Consider the following 13462-nt stretch of genomic DNA (forward strand, 5'->3'; position numbering starts at 1 on the left):
TCCCCAATGGCAGTGACCTGAGGAATGTGACAAAGAGCACAAGGCGCCGACCTGGCTTCTTTGGCTCCCAGATCCAAATCTGATGGCGCATCTGTGGGACAAGGCTGTATCCCAAAGGTCCTGCGTCCACGCCTTGATAGGTCAGAGGCTGCACAGCGGAGTGGACTTGGTTCTGGCATTGATACAAGATCTCTGGGGGTATCCGGTGGTGTGTGGCACTGGGGGCAGACCCCCGATTTTTTGGCATTCNGACTACAAACAGCCTAGCACCGGAAACCAGGGCTCTTCCGCTCTTCTTCTGGAGGCAAGATCTCCGGGGTTTGCCTACAGACTCTACATTCACTGAATGTAGAGTCTGTATATAGAGACTACCGGGGTGTTGACTGCTGATCCTTCGAATCCTGTGGGAGGTAAGATGGGTTACTGGCACGTACCACAGATGCTCCATCAGATTGGGATTTAGGGAATTTGGAGGCCAGGTTGACACCTTGAGCTCTGTGACACGTTACTCGGGCCATTCTTGAGCAGTTTTGCAGAGAGACGTGACACATTGTCCTGCTGGAGGGGCCACTGCCATCAAGCCATCAACTTGCTCTGTAACAGTGTTTAGGTGGGTGGAGCGTGTCAAGTGGCATCCACCTGAATTCCAGGACCACAGGTTTCCCAGCAGAACATTGAACTGTAACAAAATGATCAGTGTTATTCACTTCACCTGTCAGTGGTTCAATGTTTCGGCTGATCTGTGTATATGAGTTGGTCTATTAAAACTGAGGTCCTGCAGCTGAGTCTCCGTCAGGCAGAAAACATGCTATTCTCTCCTTCTGCACCGGGTCGGGCACAGTTAAAGATGGACTAAATGCGGGTGAGCAGCAGGTGAGAGCGAAAATGATCACAGATGCCTGATGTGTCTGTGGACGCTCTGCAGCTTCTGCCTGATCTGACAACTGACAAAATATGCAGAGGATGTTTGACAAAGCATCATTTCACAGCCGAGGATGCAGCTGACTGATAACAACAGGGCGGTTACTTTGGATATGTGACAGATGATTAGCGGAAAATCTGTTATCTTTGTGTCACTTTAAATTAAAGTAACAACCAGTGGGAGTTAACTGAGCGAGAGCTTTGCACATCTTAAAGGGACATTATGTAAAACAGGGTAACAATAAAAGGGTTTGTTTAATCACAGGTTGGGGTCGAGTTGGGTTGGGGTTGCATTTGACTTGGAGATAATTACTGGTATGACTGGGGCCCTTCTGTGCGTGGGTTTCCTCCAGGTGCTCCAGCTTCCTCCCACAGTCCAAAGACATGCAGGTTAATTGGTGACTCTAAATTGTCCGTAGGTGTGAATGTGAGTGTGAATGGTTGTCTGTCTCTATGTGTCAGCCCTGTGATAGTCTGGCGACCTGTCCAGGGTGAACCCTGCCAGACAGCTGGGATAGGCTCCACCCCCTGTGACCTTGAATAGTAGGGCTGGGTGTCACCACTGAAATCCTGAATCGATTCGATTTCTATTTGATTGGATATTAGGGATGTTTCAGTTACTGCTAAAACGTGAAAGAGATTCTCAGAGAGATAATACTGTACATTTTACAAGGAATTATCAGAACAGCAACAACAGTAATATTAGAACAGCATATTAAAACTACTGGTGTGATTAACACGGTTAAATCTTCACACATCCATGGGAAAAAGTTTAAATTAAAAGATTGATTGGATGAATCCACTATTTTAACTCAGCCCTACTGAACAGGATAAGCAGTTACGGATAATGAATGAATGAATAATTACAGGTAATGGGTCGGTTCTGGTACTGCGCTTTGTGGGTGCAGGCAGATATGCAAAACTTGACCTGTGCAGGCCTCTGTTGTAGCATGTAAATGTATTGATTTTCTTTTACCAGACTATTGCAATAACAGCAAATATGCCAGATATAACTCATTGATTTTTGCTGCTACACAACACCAACAGATCGTTGAGTGTCGGTCAGTAAAAAGCCATTAACTGGCTGCACAACCCTGTAAGCAACAATGTGACTTTAACTTAAAGTACTTTAAGTAGCTGTAATGTGATTAAATGTTGTCTGACTTTTTAAGATACTGATCAACTTTCGCATAATTGCTGATGAAAATATTAGCACAGTGAAGCCCTGAGAGACTGAGAGGAAAGGAAACATAAAAACAAAGAGAGTCAGAGGAACAGAAACCAAACGAGGATGAGGAGAGAGGATGAACTGCAGGCCTGCTACAGGACTTACTCTTTACCCCCTTCTTGCCCTTGCGTTCCTTCCTGTACTGCTCCTTGAGCTGGGCTATCAGTCCCTGGTCCACGTCCCAGGCCAGTTCACCCAGAGGAGACTGCTCTTCCTTCTCTACAGGCCAGCAGGGGGAGGAGGAGGAGGAGGAGGAGGAGGAGGAGGAGGAGGAGGAGGAGGAGGAGGAGGAGGAGGAAGGTGGGGTAGAAACCTGTTGTAAGTGTCTGGATGCACTAGAGTACATAACCAACTTTACTCTGACAAACCTACTGAGGCAGACGGGATGAGGAGGAAGGATCTTTTACAACACGTTTCTGGGTCTTTTGTAGTTTTGGCCATAAATTCTTTCAGATATGATAACTTGGGGCCGCAGAGACTCCACTGCTTATGGAAAATGCAAATACAGACAAGTAGATAAAGTAATATTGCTTTAAGTAAAGTCACTTTCTTCCCACAAGGTGGACGAGAAGTTCAGTCTAATTGCTGTGTTAAAAGGACAGTCCAGCCCCAAATCAAAAACTCATATTTTTCCTGCACACCAAGCCAACGGTCGCCCGTCGGTTAAGGTTGGGCTGTTGGTGAGCACCTGTTACCCTGGCTTTTGCCGTGTGTCCCGCGTCACTGCACCGCGGCCCCTGTTGGCTTTTTTTTCTTTTCCAGAAGCGCCTGTCAGTGAATGATATCAAACTCATTTGCATATCAGCTCAGTGCAGGAGAAGAGAATTGGAACTGAGGAAAGTTAATTCATCACTGGATTGTGTTATTAATGTGCTAACGGGCTAACTAGCGTCAAGACGGTCTTCTGGTTTCCTTATTTATATGACGATTACAGACTACCGCCATCTGCTGGTATTACGAGTTATTTCCTCTCACGCAAGCGCAGAACATGCGTGCTGGTTAGCTTTTGGCTGTAGTCTTTGCGATGTGTTCATGTGCAACTTTTCGGTCGACACACAGGCGGCGTGAAGTGGCCAAACAGTTGGCTTTCATTGCCGCTAGTTCTTTCATGTTGGTTTGGTGTGTCTGGACCTAGGGACTCCAAAGAGCTAGCGGCAAAGAACAGCAACTGTTGCGTCACCTCACGTCGCCTGTGCCCCAGCCAAAAAGTTGCACATGAACCGCAAAGACTACAGCTGATAACGAACCAGCAAGTACGTTCTGTGCCTGCGTGAGAGGAAATAACTCCACACCAGCAGGCGGCAGTGGGTAGGAAGTGTGCATCTACTCATGTATGAAAGGCTGGCACACGTGACAGTGTGACATATAAACATTAATGGCATCCTCCTTAGCTGAGCTGTAACGTTAGATAGCTTAGTGGTGCTAGGTGAGCTAGCAGTAGATGCACACTTTCTTCTGGTTGGTAGAATGAAAATAGTTCCTACATGAAACTGCTCACAACAAGGTCTGTGGATTATCTTTGGCAACTGGGTCATGATTTCTGGAAAGAGACTTTGAGTTTTTCAACTGTATTTTTTGGCGGTTTCAACCCCACAAGTCAAGTGCCTTCTAGTTCCATCTCTGCAGCGGATTATTCCAACACTCAGCAACTCGACAAACTATCCAAACCAGGGATACTCAACGTGCCTTGCTTGGGAGCCACTTCTGCAAAGCGACAGGAGGCCTGGGCAGCAGCCCTATATATGTACACCGGGTGTTTCTAGGATTTTAGGACATTAAGGGCTTAGCTAGCACCTCTGTCATGGGGGTGGGAACCCTCTACTGGCACTTTTTTGATAAACAAGCTCTGTTTTAAAGCGTTTTTATGCACCCTGGCACCTTATGTATACTGCAAATACAAGATAGACTGATAAATAGCATTACAGGTAAGAGGAAAAATATATGTTTATGTTTTAGGGGTGTACCGTCCCTTTAAGTATGGAACTGGAGTCTGGACATTGTTAGCCTAGCTTAGTGTAAAGACTAGAAACAGGCGGAAACAGCCAACCTGACTCAATCTTACGTCCCACAAGTCCAAAGCGAGCTTTAGGGGAGTCGATAGGTGTATTTTTTTTATACTTTGGACAGAGGCAGGCTAGCTGGTTCCCCCTGCTGCCAGTCTTTGTGCTAAGCTAAGCTAACAACATCCTGGCTCCAGTAAAAACTTCAACGCTTTTTTTTCAAATTAAACTAAGGCCAAATCTACAAAAGACACAATAAAAAGAATTAAATGCCTGTAATTTTCATCCTTTCTCAATAATTAAAAACCCTGGAGTGTGTGTACGACACAATCACCACTGTATTAGTGTGTGCTACTGATAAAAACCATGTAATGAAGAATATGAAACACTGTCAATGACACTTGACTGGCTGACAGGCTGAGTTCTTGATGTTAAATTTTAGACTGAGCTGAGGAAACAAGAGGAACACCAACACAACACGCTAAAAGTTTCTCAAAATGTCAAACAAACAAATATGAAACATAAAGAAGGTGCAGGAAATTCGTGCTGGTGAAAGTGAAAAAACACAAATGAACACAAGACGAAACAAGATGAGACACAAGAAACAAACAAATGAAAACTAACAGCTGGAATCCAAATGGATCTCTGATGGTTCTCTGCAGTTCTGGAACTGAAACATTAATGCAGCAGAGCAACATGTTCTCTTCAAGATGCTATAAAACATTAAACTCAAACAGTGAAGCAAACAACATTTCACCAAAATGATCATGTCTCTCATGGGGGATGATCCTGAGAGAGACAAACATTTTAAAGTCTCAGCAGCAACGTTAGAGCCCTAAAATCCACTGAGTTCCAAAAGTCAGCTTCTGTACTGAAGTTAAAGAAGCGACTCCACAACAAAGACACATGATGTCATTAATCTGAAGTCTCTGAAAGCAGCTCAGCCAATAATCATCCACCTGCAGAGCTGCAGCAGGTTCAGACATGTTGATGGTTAAAGGTTAACTGGTGATAAACAGAGGGAAAATATTCATTCTCTGGAACAAGAAGAAATAAAGCAGCGTATAATATCCACTGGAGCTGAGTGTGACACACGGATGCTTTATTCTCAAGTATTTTGTTTTTGCTACGTGGTGGTTAAAGTGTTAAGGCCCATCAGAGAACTAGCGGCGACAACGAAGGCCCCCTGTTGCATCGCCTGATGTCGCCATGTCTCAGCAAAAAAAGTTGCACGTGAACACATCACAAAGACTACAGCTGAGGGCCAACCAGCACGTACGTTCTGTGCCTGTGTGAGAGGAAATGACTCTTCACACCAGCAGACGGTGATTGTTTGTAATCGTCTTTCAAAAAGAAAACCCAGAAGACAGTCTTGACGCTAGTTAGCCAGTTAGCACATTAACAACACAATCCAGTGCTGAATGAACACAGCATATTTATTGTGCACCGGTGAACAATAACAGAAAGCATCAGGAAACATTTCTGCTAAAGAGCTCAGTGGATAAAGAAAAATAATCTGAACTTATGTAACAAGTTTGTTTTGGTCTCAGTCCCTTGTGATTGAAGCTCTTTGTTTACTTTCCTCACTTCCATTTCTCTTCACATGCGCTGAGCTGAACTGCCAATCAGAGTATTTCTTTCACCGACAGGCTTCACCACCAATTCAACATACTAAATTGGCATTGGCAAATTGACATGCTAAGTTTCCATCCTCACGGTGTGCCGGTGTCAGACGGTGGGTCGCTGCTGCTGCTGCTGGCTGTATGTGCTTAAGCCCCGCCCACACACACATTCTCATTGACTGATGAATTGGCGCTGGTTATTTATATTATTGTGGCGTATTGATTATGAATACAGTCCATCCGATGCTGGTGTTGTTTCATCACTGTAGCCAGTATCTCACTATCACTATCCTCATTTAGATTTTAAGAAGCTACAAATTATATTCAGCCACAAAATAAGTCTGAAAAGCTGCAAATCAGAACGAAGTACAGAGAGTTGTTGACTAGAGATGATACGCCGTCTCATGGTGGTCACTTCCTGTCAACGTTACAGATCAGAAGTACAGAGAGTTGTTGACTAGAGATGATACACCGTCTCATCCAGTGACACTTGAATGAACCAGCAGGTTTTAGAACGTTGCAGAATGGCGCATTGCAAGAAGATGCCTGTTTCAACTCGTCTCATTGCGAATCTTCGGTCTGAACTGGGATTAAGAGAAAACCTGGACTTATCACCTACAGTTGGTTCTATTGTTAAACCTTCAACAGCTGTTTGTTCCTTTGCCTGTAGGGGGTGATATCGACACATCTTCATCTGCAGGTCTAAACCATGGATGCATAATGAAACCTGGATACACAGCTACAGCTTTTAAGCCCAGCACACTTCCTGTGGGCTAAACTGCAGTTAATCTCCTTTGCTGTAGGTGGTGTACGTGAGCAGGTGTAGAACTAGTCTGACAAGGACTGAACAGCTCTCCCTTCTGGAAAATCAAAAAGTAGAAGTTCTCATCTCTGTGTTCGTAAGTGTTATGAATATAAAAATTAGAGATACAGATTTGCAGCTGTGACTTGAGTGAAAGGATTTGCCTTCAACTCCTCCTGACAGCTGAGCTGGTGCTGAAAATAAACTGGGTGTGCAGATGGTCTGAGGGCTCACGAGGAGATCCAAAGATAAGAAATATGCAGAAATCACTGCTGCATAATGACTGAGCCGAGACAAACAATGGGCCTCATCATCCGTCCTGGTAGCCCGGGGCGAGTGATGTGTCGGGTCATGGAGGTGGTTTGGGTTCAACACGAAAAGCCTTCAGAAACCATAAATGTGTTTCATAACGCAGCCGAACACAGAGAGACTGTTTTTAACCGTGTGTTCAGCTGGTTTATCCTCACTGTCTGTGACTCCAAACAGCAGCACGGCAGATGATTGTTTCACAGCTCAGAATAAAAAGATAGAGAGAAATCCACAAAGAGTTTTCCTCTCGGGGCTTTAACGCCTTGTGTGTGTGGTGAGACCTGCTGCACTGAGTCAGCACTCCTTTACAACTATCTGGACTGTGAAGTGTTGAATCACAAACTGCGTGGGGATGCTTTTTGTCATCGGCCGAATGACACTGGATGCGTTGCTAAGAAACAGTAGAAAAAGGGGGATTTTGTGTAAACTGCGGGGGCCGCCGGGTCGCCAGCTGGGAACTTCATTTTGTAAGGAGAGTTTTATATATATCGACAGGAAATGCGTCGGTGCAGCAGCAGCCTTGTGCTGCCACTCACAAACACATTTAAAATAAGATGTTTTAATTCTGCGTGAAGCAGTCAGACTGACCCTGCAGATGAATGGCAGCATATTCACCTTGATTTATACGTCAATACAAAGTTTCTCTGCTGAGAAGATTTCAGGTTTGTATTGGTGGTTTTTTACTTTTTCTATCTGCTGCAGACTCTTGACTTTATACTTTTTATTGGTGCATTGAAGTAGAAGACATGAGTGTGAATTTAATACAAAAAATAGTCAAATTCAGATTATTTTGACTGTTGTCATATTTAAAAGTGCAATGTCTAATGCCTGGCAACATGCTTTAAACTATTAAGAGGCAACTTTTCCCTCCAGCTAACTACGGCTGGACAAGAACATGCAAACCGACCAAACTGCTCAAACTATGAAAATTGGTCAGAATCACACAGCTTCTTTACGTGAGGCGGTGTTAGCAAGAAAACAGCCACATTAAAACCATAAATCAAAACTATCTGGGATGTTTTTCAGTATGGTTTGTGGTGTCATTAGTTGAATCATCTGTGCTTCATGTGTCTTCTTGTTTGTCTTTGCCTTAAATCAAAGATTTTGGGTTTTGGACTATTTGGCTGTGGACGTATTTTAGCTTTGACCAACACATGGTGCACGATAACAATTAACATCACAGACTTGAGTGGGCGACGAGCAGTAAGCCTGAGAGCCAGTTTAGCCTTGCTAGCTTAGCTTGGCTGTATACCGGCCTAAAGTAAAGTACCGTGGATTTCAGACCTTGTATTGTCTGAACTGGGACCCATTCTTGGTCGTGCTTGAACAGTGAGCACTGACTTTGACCAAACAGGGCTGGTGAGCCTGCTGGCTAGCTTGGCCCGGTTGGCTTGGCTGCACCTGGCGGTGTTGACACAGGTAGCAGCTGTGAGCTTTGTTTTTCTTTCTGCAGACGCTGTTTAGTCGAACACATTGCACTGAGCGAGCAGAAAGGGACCAAAGAAGGCTTTTAGAAAATTATCTCAAATATAGATGTCAACACTTAACCATTGATTTACTAACCACCGTCCAGAGGAGACTGGAGGGTGGACAGTGGGCGCCATGTTTCCAGCTGTTAACGTGACCAGCTGTCTGTCAGCAAAACCAACAGAAACTAAAATAAAAGGCAAAATATTTACAACAAAAAACGTTATAATTTCACCACCTGTAAATGGAAAGCACTTTGAAATGCAGCCCGAAACCTCAATGAGTCAACAGAGTGCTGCACTAAAAGGAAAGGTCTCTTGTATTTCACATCGTTTTGCGTTGTTGTTTTTCCCCTTAAAAATTAACCGTAAGTGACATCCCTAATCTACAACTACAACTGAACTTTATCTCATCTTCCTCTCATGTTGGCTGTAGATAATGTTCTTTTTTGGAATGTTTAAAACTTAAATTCTGCCCATATCTCACACATTGCACCTTTAAATGTCTTCTGGATTTAATTTCCAGCTAATCAGTGAAACCTGCAGGTGTTTGGTGTAAAATCCCGAGCACATGATTAAAAGCCTGTCACCTAAATGTTTTTAATGTCCCCTCGTCTTACCCCACTCTCCGCTGTCCTCCCCGCTCCTGGACTCCAGAGATCCGTCCAACTCGTCTGGACTCGCCAAGAAATCAAAACCCTTCAGAGCCTCCTCCGTGTCGGGGTCGTCGCTGAGGTCAGAGGTCGTGGACGAAGGGGTAGACGACTGTTTCTTCCTCACCATCTGTTAAAAGTTACAAAAATGAGGAAAACTATTGAAAATCTGTCTCTTGTTGTTGACAACATCAGACAGGAAATGAAATCACAGGTTACCACTGTCTGTCTTCAGAATGAGAGCTAAAGGTAGAAGAATATTATTTTAACAACTGCACGTAGGAGGTCAACTCTGGGCTGCGACTTTGTTTGCTTTACATATTAAGAGCTGTGATTTGTGTTTACATTTCACTGTGAGGTTTAACAGAATGAGTTTGTCAAAGGACTTAGTGTGTTAATGTCTTACTGTAGCCAGGTCTAAGATGGTCTTATCCCGTCCTTCACTGTCCTCCTCCTCGTCCTCGTCGCTGAATTCTGCTGCAGCGCTCTCAATGAACTTGAAGGCCTCCAACACGGTGGCTGAGTCGGACATGTCGGGTTTACTGGAAGGAGAGATTAAAGAGAGAAGGTGAGTGTAGAGGTCAAAGCAGCGAGAAAATAAAAAAATCTAAAATAAATACGGTCTCATCTCATACCTGACCATGCCGCTGTCCTTCAGGGAGGACGGTTCGGTGCCGTTGACCATCGGTTCGACTTTCTTCTCTGAGGGTTTCTCTCCTGAGTCTCCGGTCAGACCGAGCAGCGCTCTCACTCTCTGAGACTTCACATCCAGGATGGTGTCTGTGTATCCGACCTCCTGCAGGTATCTGAGGGTGGAGACAGAGACAACAGACAGGTCAGAGGAGGCTCAGGAGTCAATGTGAAGAAAAGGAGACAATCCAAGGTTTAATCATCTCATGATAAGCCAGTCAACATCAGCCCCCCAGGAGGTGCCCCGGGCTTTGAAGCCAATTTCCATTGCGGCCAAACAGTGGTACTTCAATTTCCGGGGTCCGGCTCATGATGCCACTGGGCCCACGAAGACTTACACTGGAAGAGAGACCAAGTCTGTAAATCAGTGGATGAATATTTTTGAGCGTCACAACCCCCTTGAAATGACTTGTTTCACTATCAGGATTTGATCCATTTGGTTTTTTCTAACGTAGCTGCATGATTAAATCATTTTATCCCCATTCAAGATAGCGGTGCACTAAACTATAAGTAGACAGCCGGGCCGGTGGAGGTCTCTAATGCGCCCGCTCCATGGGACCAATGATGCAGAAACAGTGCTGATCATCTGCGTAATCTCACACCACAGAAACAGAGCTTTTTTGGCTTCATGTGCCACTGAGCAACTTTCATAGGAATCAACAGAGCCCCACCTCCGATGCTGTATCCAGGGGTCTCCTTTATAAATATTGTGCATGGACAAAACGAGGCCTGAAAGAGGCGTGCGCCACTCCCCACGCAAAAGTTTGACCCATACAAATATTTTGGAGATGGGGAATTGGCAGATGGTGAGGTGGAAGCCTGATTGTAGAAATAGTGAATATTTTTTTGGCGTATGCCATTTTTGGCTTTTGTCCGTACGTACATTTTTAGTTTTTCTTGCCCAAGGATACTTTGACATGCAGACTGGAGGAGCTGGGGATTGAACTGACAATCTTCTGATCAATGGACGACGTGCTCGACCTCTGAGCCACAGCCGCCCCCAAAGGTCTGAAGTTCAAATCTGTGGATATCTTTCCAACTTTACCACGCTGACTGAGGCAGGAAGTCGCTATCCCCACTTCCAGGTCTTCATCAGATTACCAATTCATACTGAAAGAGTTCTGGTGGTAAAAACGAAGCAAGTCTCACCTGATTCTTATCTAAATAGGACTTTTCTTTCCAACGTGTTCATACATTAATCCCAGCTATGATATATAATTTTTTAAATATGAAACTTTTACGTTATTTCTGAATCATGTACTGTTACTAAGCCTCCTGGACAACTGGAGTTTTCAGTTGTATATAAATCTAATCTTTAAATTTTACTGGCTTAATTTAATATTCATAAATGGAAGTCTATGGATAAAAAGCCATTTCATCGTAGTCACAGAGGATGTCAAACTGACTCAGCTCCTTTTACTATAGAATGTACAAATTATAATAATAGCTCTCTCCTTATTAGGTATACTCTACATTTGTTATAGTATATGAGAAGAAACTTGTACATATTTGTCTGCGTCAATGACTGAGGGAAAAAACTTAAACTTTTATGTTTCTGTTTCTGAGATTTTATACAAAAATCCAGCTGTTTTCTTTCCTCCCTGCAGAGTGACATCCCCACTGATGGATGCAGATTCATCTCATCTGTCCAAACCAAATTCTGATGCAGGCATGACTTACATCACAAAAATGTGGAGGATCTCCACACAGGAAGTGACAAATATGTGACGAGTAGCAAAAAAATAAGTGACAAAAAAATGCAAATATCCCAGCAGGCTGATCCAGATGTCAGATGTTGGTATTAATAGTGAACAGCGTTCCATCGGTCTTCTCTGACTTCAGCAGAGACCTCCGTATAAACGTCCCTGTGTGGCCTGAGCGTCGCTCTTCATTCTGTTTTTCAGTGTCTTCCTGCAGCGTTGGTGCCTTGCTGTACCCACTGAGCTACACAACACCACAATTATATCAATGGAGAAGCGTCTTTAAAGGGCAGTGCCACCAAGTTTAGGACCTTAGACACACTTTCTGTCCTTCCTGTGGTCTGGTAAAGTTCAGTCAATGTTTGGCAAAATAAACACAGAGAAACAAAACTGAGGAAATCTAAAGTATTTGGAATAAAACTGACAAGAAAATTCGGATTTTGCTCAACTGACAATAAGTGAGGTGCTGGTTTCTTTGACCTGTAACGCCACAATCACTCACCTTTATATCTGTTACAAATGGATATAATAAAAAGACATGTTAAAATGTGCACCGAGTCAGTGAGTCAAGCTCTGTTTAAACTCACACTTTTCTGGCTGATTTTAAGCTTTAGTTAAGACTTCTTGTATTTCAAATACTCACAAAATACTTGAACAAAGAAGTAAAGTTTACCCCTTATCTTACAGTATCCAATCAGAATTGAGCAACAGGCCTAAAAGACGCAACTCAGAAGAAGTTCAAACTAGTCTTTGTACTGTACCTTCACCCTGGGACGCCAAGAGAAGCAGGAGCCTGCTGACCTGAGAGCAGCGTTTTATGGAGAGGTTTTATCCTCAGTGGACGGAGGTTTAATTCTGAATAACGACTAGTGTGTTTGTTCACAGAGACACAGAGAGAGAGGAAGGTCGGCCTCCCTCGCTCTGTACCAGCCTCTCCGATCGCAGGAGGCCTCGACGCCTCCACACAATCCTCCATTCACTGTCACCACACAGCCACTGCTGACACACACACACACACACACACACACAGTCAAAAGAAAGAAGCAAAAAACACCAACCACAATCACAAACAGAAGCTCGCAGTTTTTTATTTCTTAACAAAAGTGTCACCTGGTTACATGTTTATATTTGTTGTGTCACATGTCGCCACTGTCAGATTTTTCAGCATCGCTGCGTTTCAACTCTCCAGGAAAAAAAAAACAGCTGCTTTATTGAATTTTTATCCTCAGATTGTCACATCCCAGCTCCTGTACTTTGACTTCCTGGTGGGACTATAAGCAACTGAAGTTTTTAAAAAATCTTGACCTTCAGCCTTAAAAAAAGGTCTCTGTTATAATGACCTTGGTGTGGACGAGAGGCTAAATAAATATCAGTTTAAAAAAATATCTGTATACCAGTACGTGCAGACAGGGTCTTTTGACTTGTGTGAAAAAGTGGCCTTTTTTCCCAGAAGCATCTTTAGAACAAGATGATGTAAAATCCATCTTAAAAACGTTTTTAACCTTAAAGAAATACTTCACAGCCCAAATGACCATTTGTATATCAGTCACTCACCGAGTGTTACATTGAATTTGGGAACTTTTTTTGCGGCGGTGGCACGGTGGTGCAGTGGTCGGCATTGCCACTCGGCCTGTCTATTTATTATCATTATAACTTGCTTTTATTTTTTACTGTTAACAATAAATCACTCAGATGCAATATCTATACCTCCATCAGTCAATAATATAAAATCCCTTTATTATATTTTGCTTTGTTTTGATGCTATATGCTTATATACTGCCCTTTCTTTCTGTACAGTTTACTTATTTTACGGACTTATATACTGCTTTGTCACATAGATGTTACAGGATTCCTCAATGAACATGGAAGCCGCTGATCTACTTCTGCCTTTTTTGGTATAGTTTCACTTTGGTGAATTCGTACTAACCCTTTAAAACACCAAAGTATTGAGGCTAAAAACAGTTTAAAAAGAAAAAGAAATGTTTGGATTTCAGAGGGTTAATCTGACTTCCACACAGGAACATGGGTTATAAAGGGCTGCAACTGTTAGCTGCACATTGAGCTTCATTTT

At 43.4% G+C, this 13462-nt stretch overlaps 2 protein-coding genes across 3 annotated transcripts in view; one reads left to right on the plus strand and one right to left on the minus strand.

Annotated features, from left to right (window-relative positions):
- The window catches only part of kif16ba (kinesin family member 16Ba), a 291583-nt gene that overhangs the window by 124813 nt on the left and 153308 nt on the right, over window positions 1–13462 (plus strand). The gene's annotated exons all lie outside the window — the stretch shown is intronic.
- Window positions 1–13462, minus strand: part of strn (striatin, calmodulin binding protein) — a 79123-nt gene that overhangs the window by 16703 nt on the left and 48958 nt on the right. Inside the window, exons 5-8 of one of the 2 annotated variants that reach the window (XM_050043727.1) lie at window positions 9637–9807; window positions 9408–9543; window positions 8969–9131; window positions 2255–2368 (exon numbers count right to left, since the gene is read on the minus strand). In XM_050043727.1, the coding sequence (XP_049899684.1) occupies window positions 2255–2368; window positions 8969–9131; window positions 9408–9543; window positions 9637–9807 (584 nt within the window). The remainder of the gene's footprint in view (window positions 1–2254; window positions 2369–8968; window positions 9132–9407; window positions 9544–9636; window positions 9808–13462) is intronic. The other variant, XM_050043728.1, reaches the window with a different exon arrangement.

This window comes from Epinephelus moara, chromosome 5 (assembly GCF_006386435.1).
Source record: "Epinephelus moara isolate mb chromosome 5, YSFRI_EMoa_1.0, whole genome shotgun sequence".
In the NCBI taxonomy this organism is placed as follows: domain Eukaryota; kingdom Metazoa; phylum Chordata; class Actinopteri; order Perciformes; family Serranidae; genus Epinephelus; species Epinephelus moara.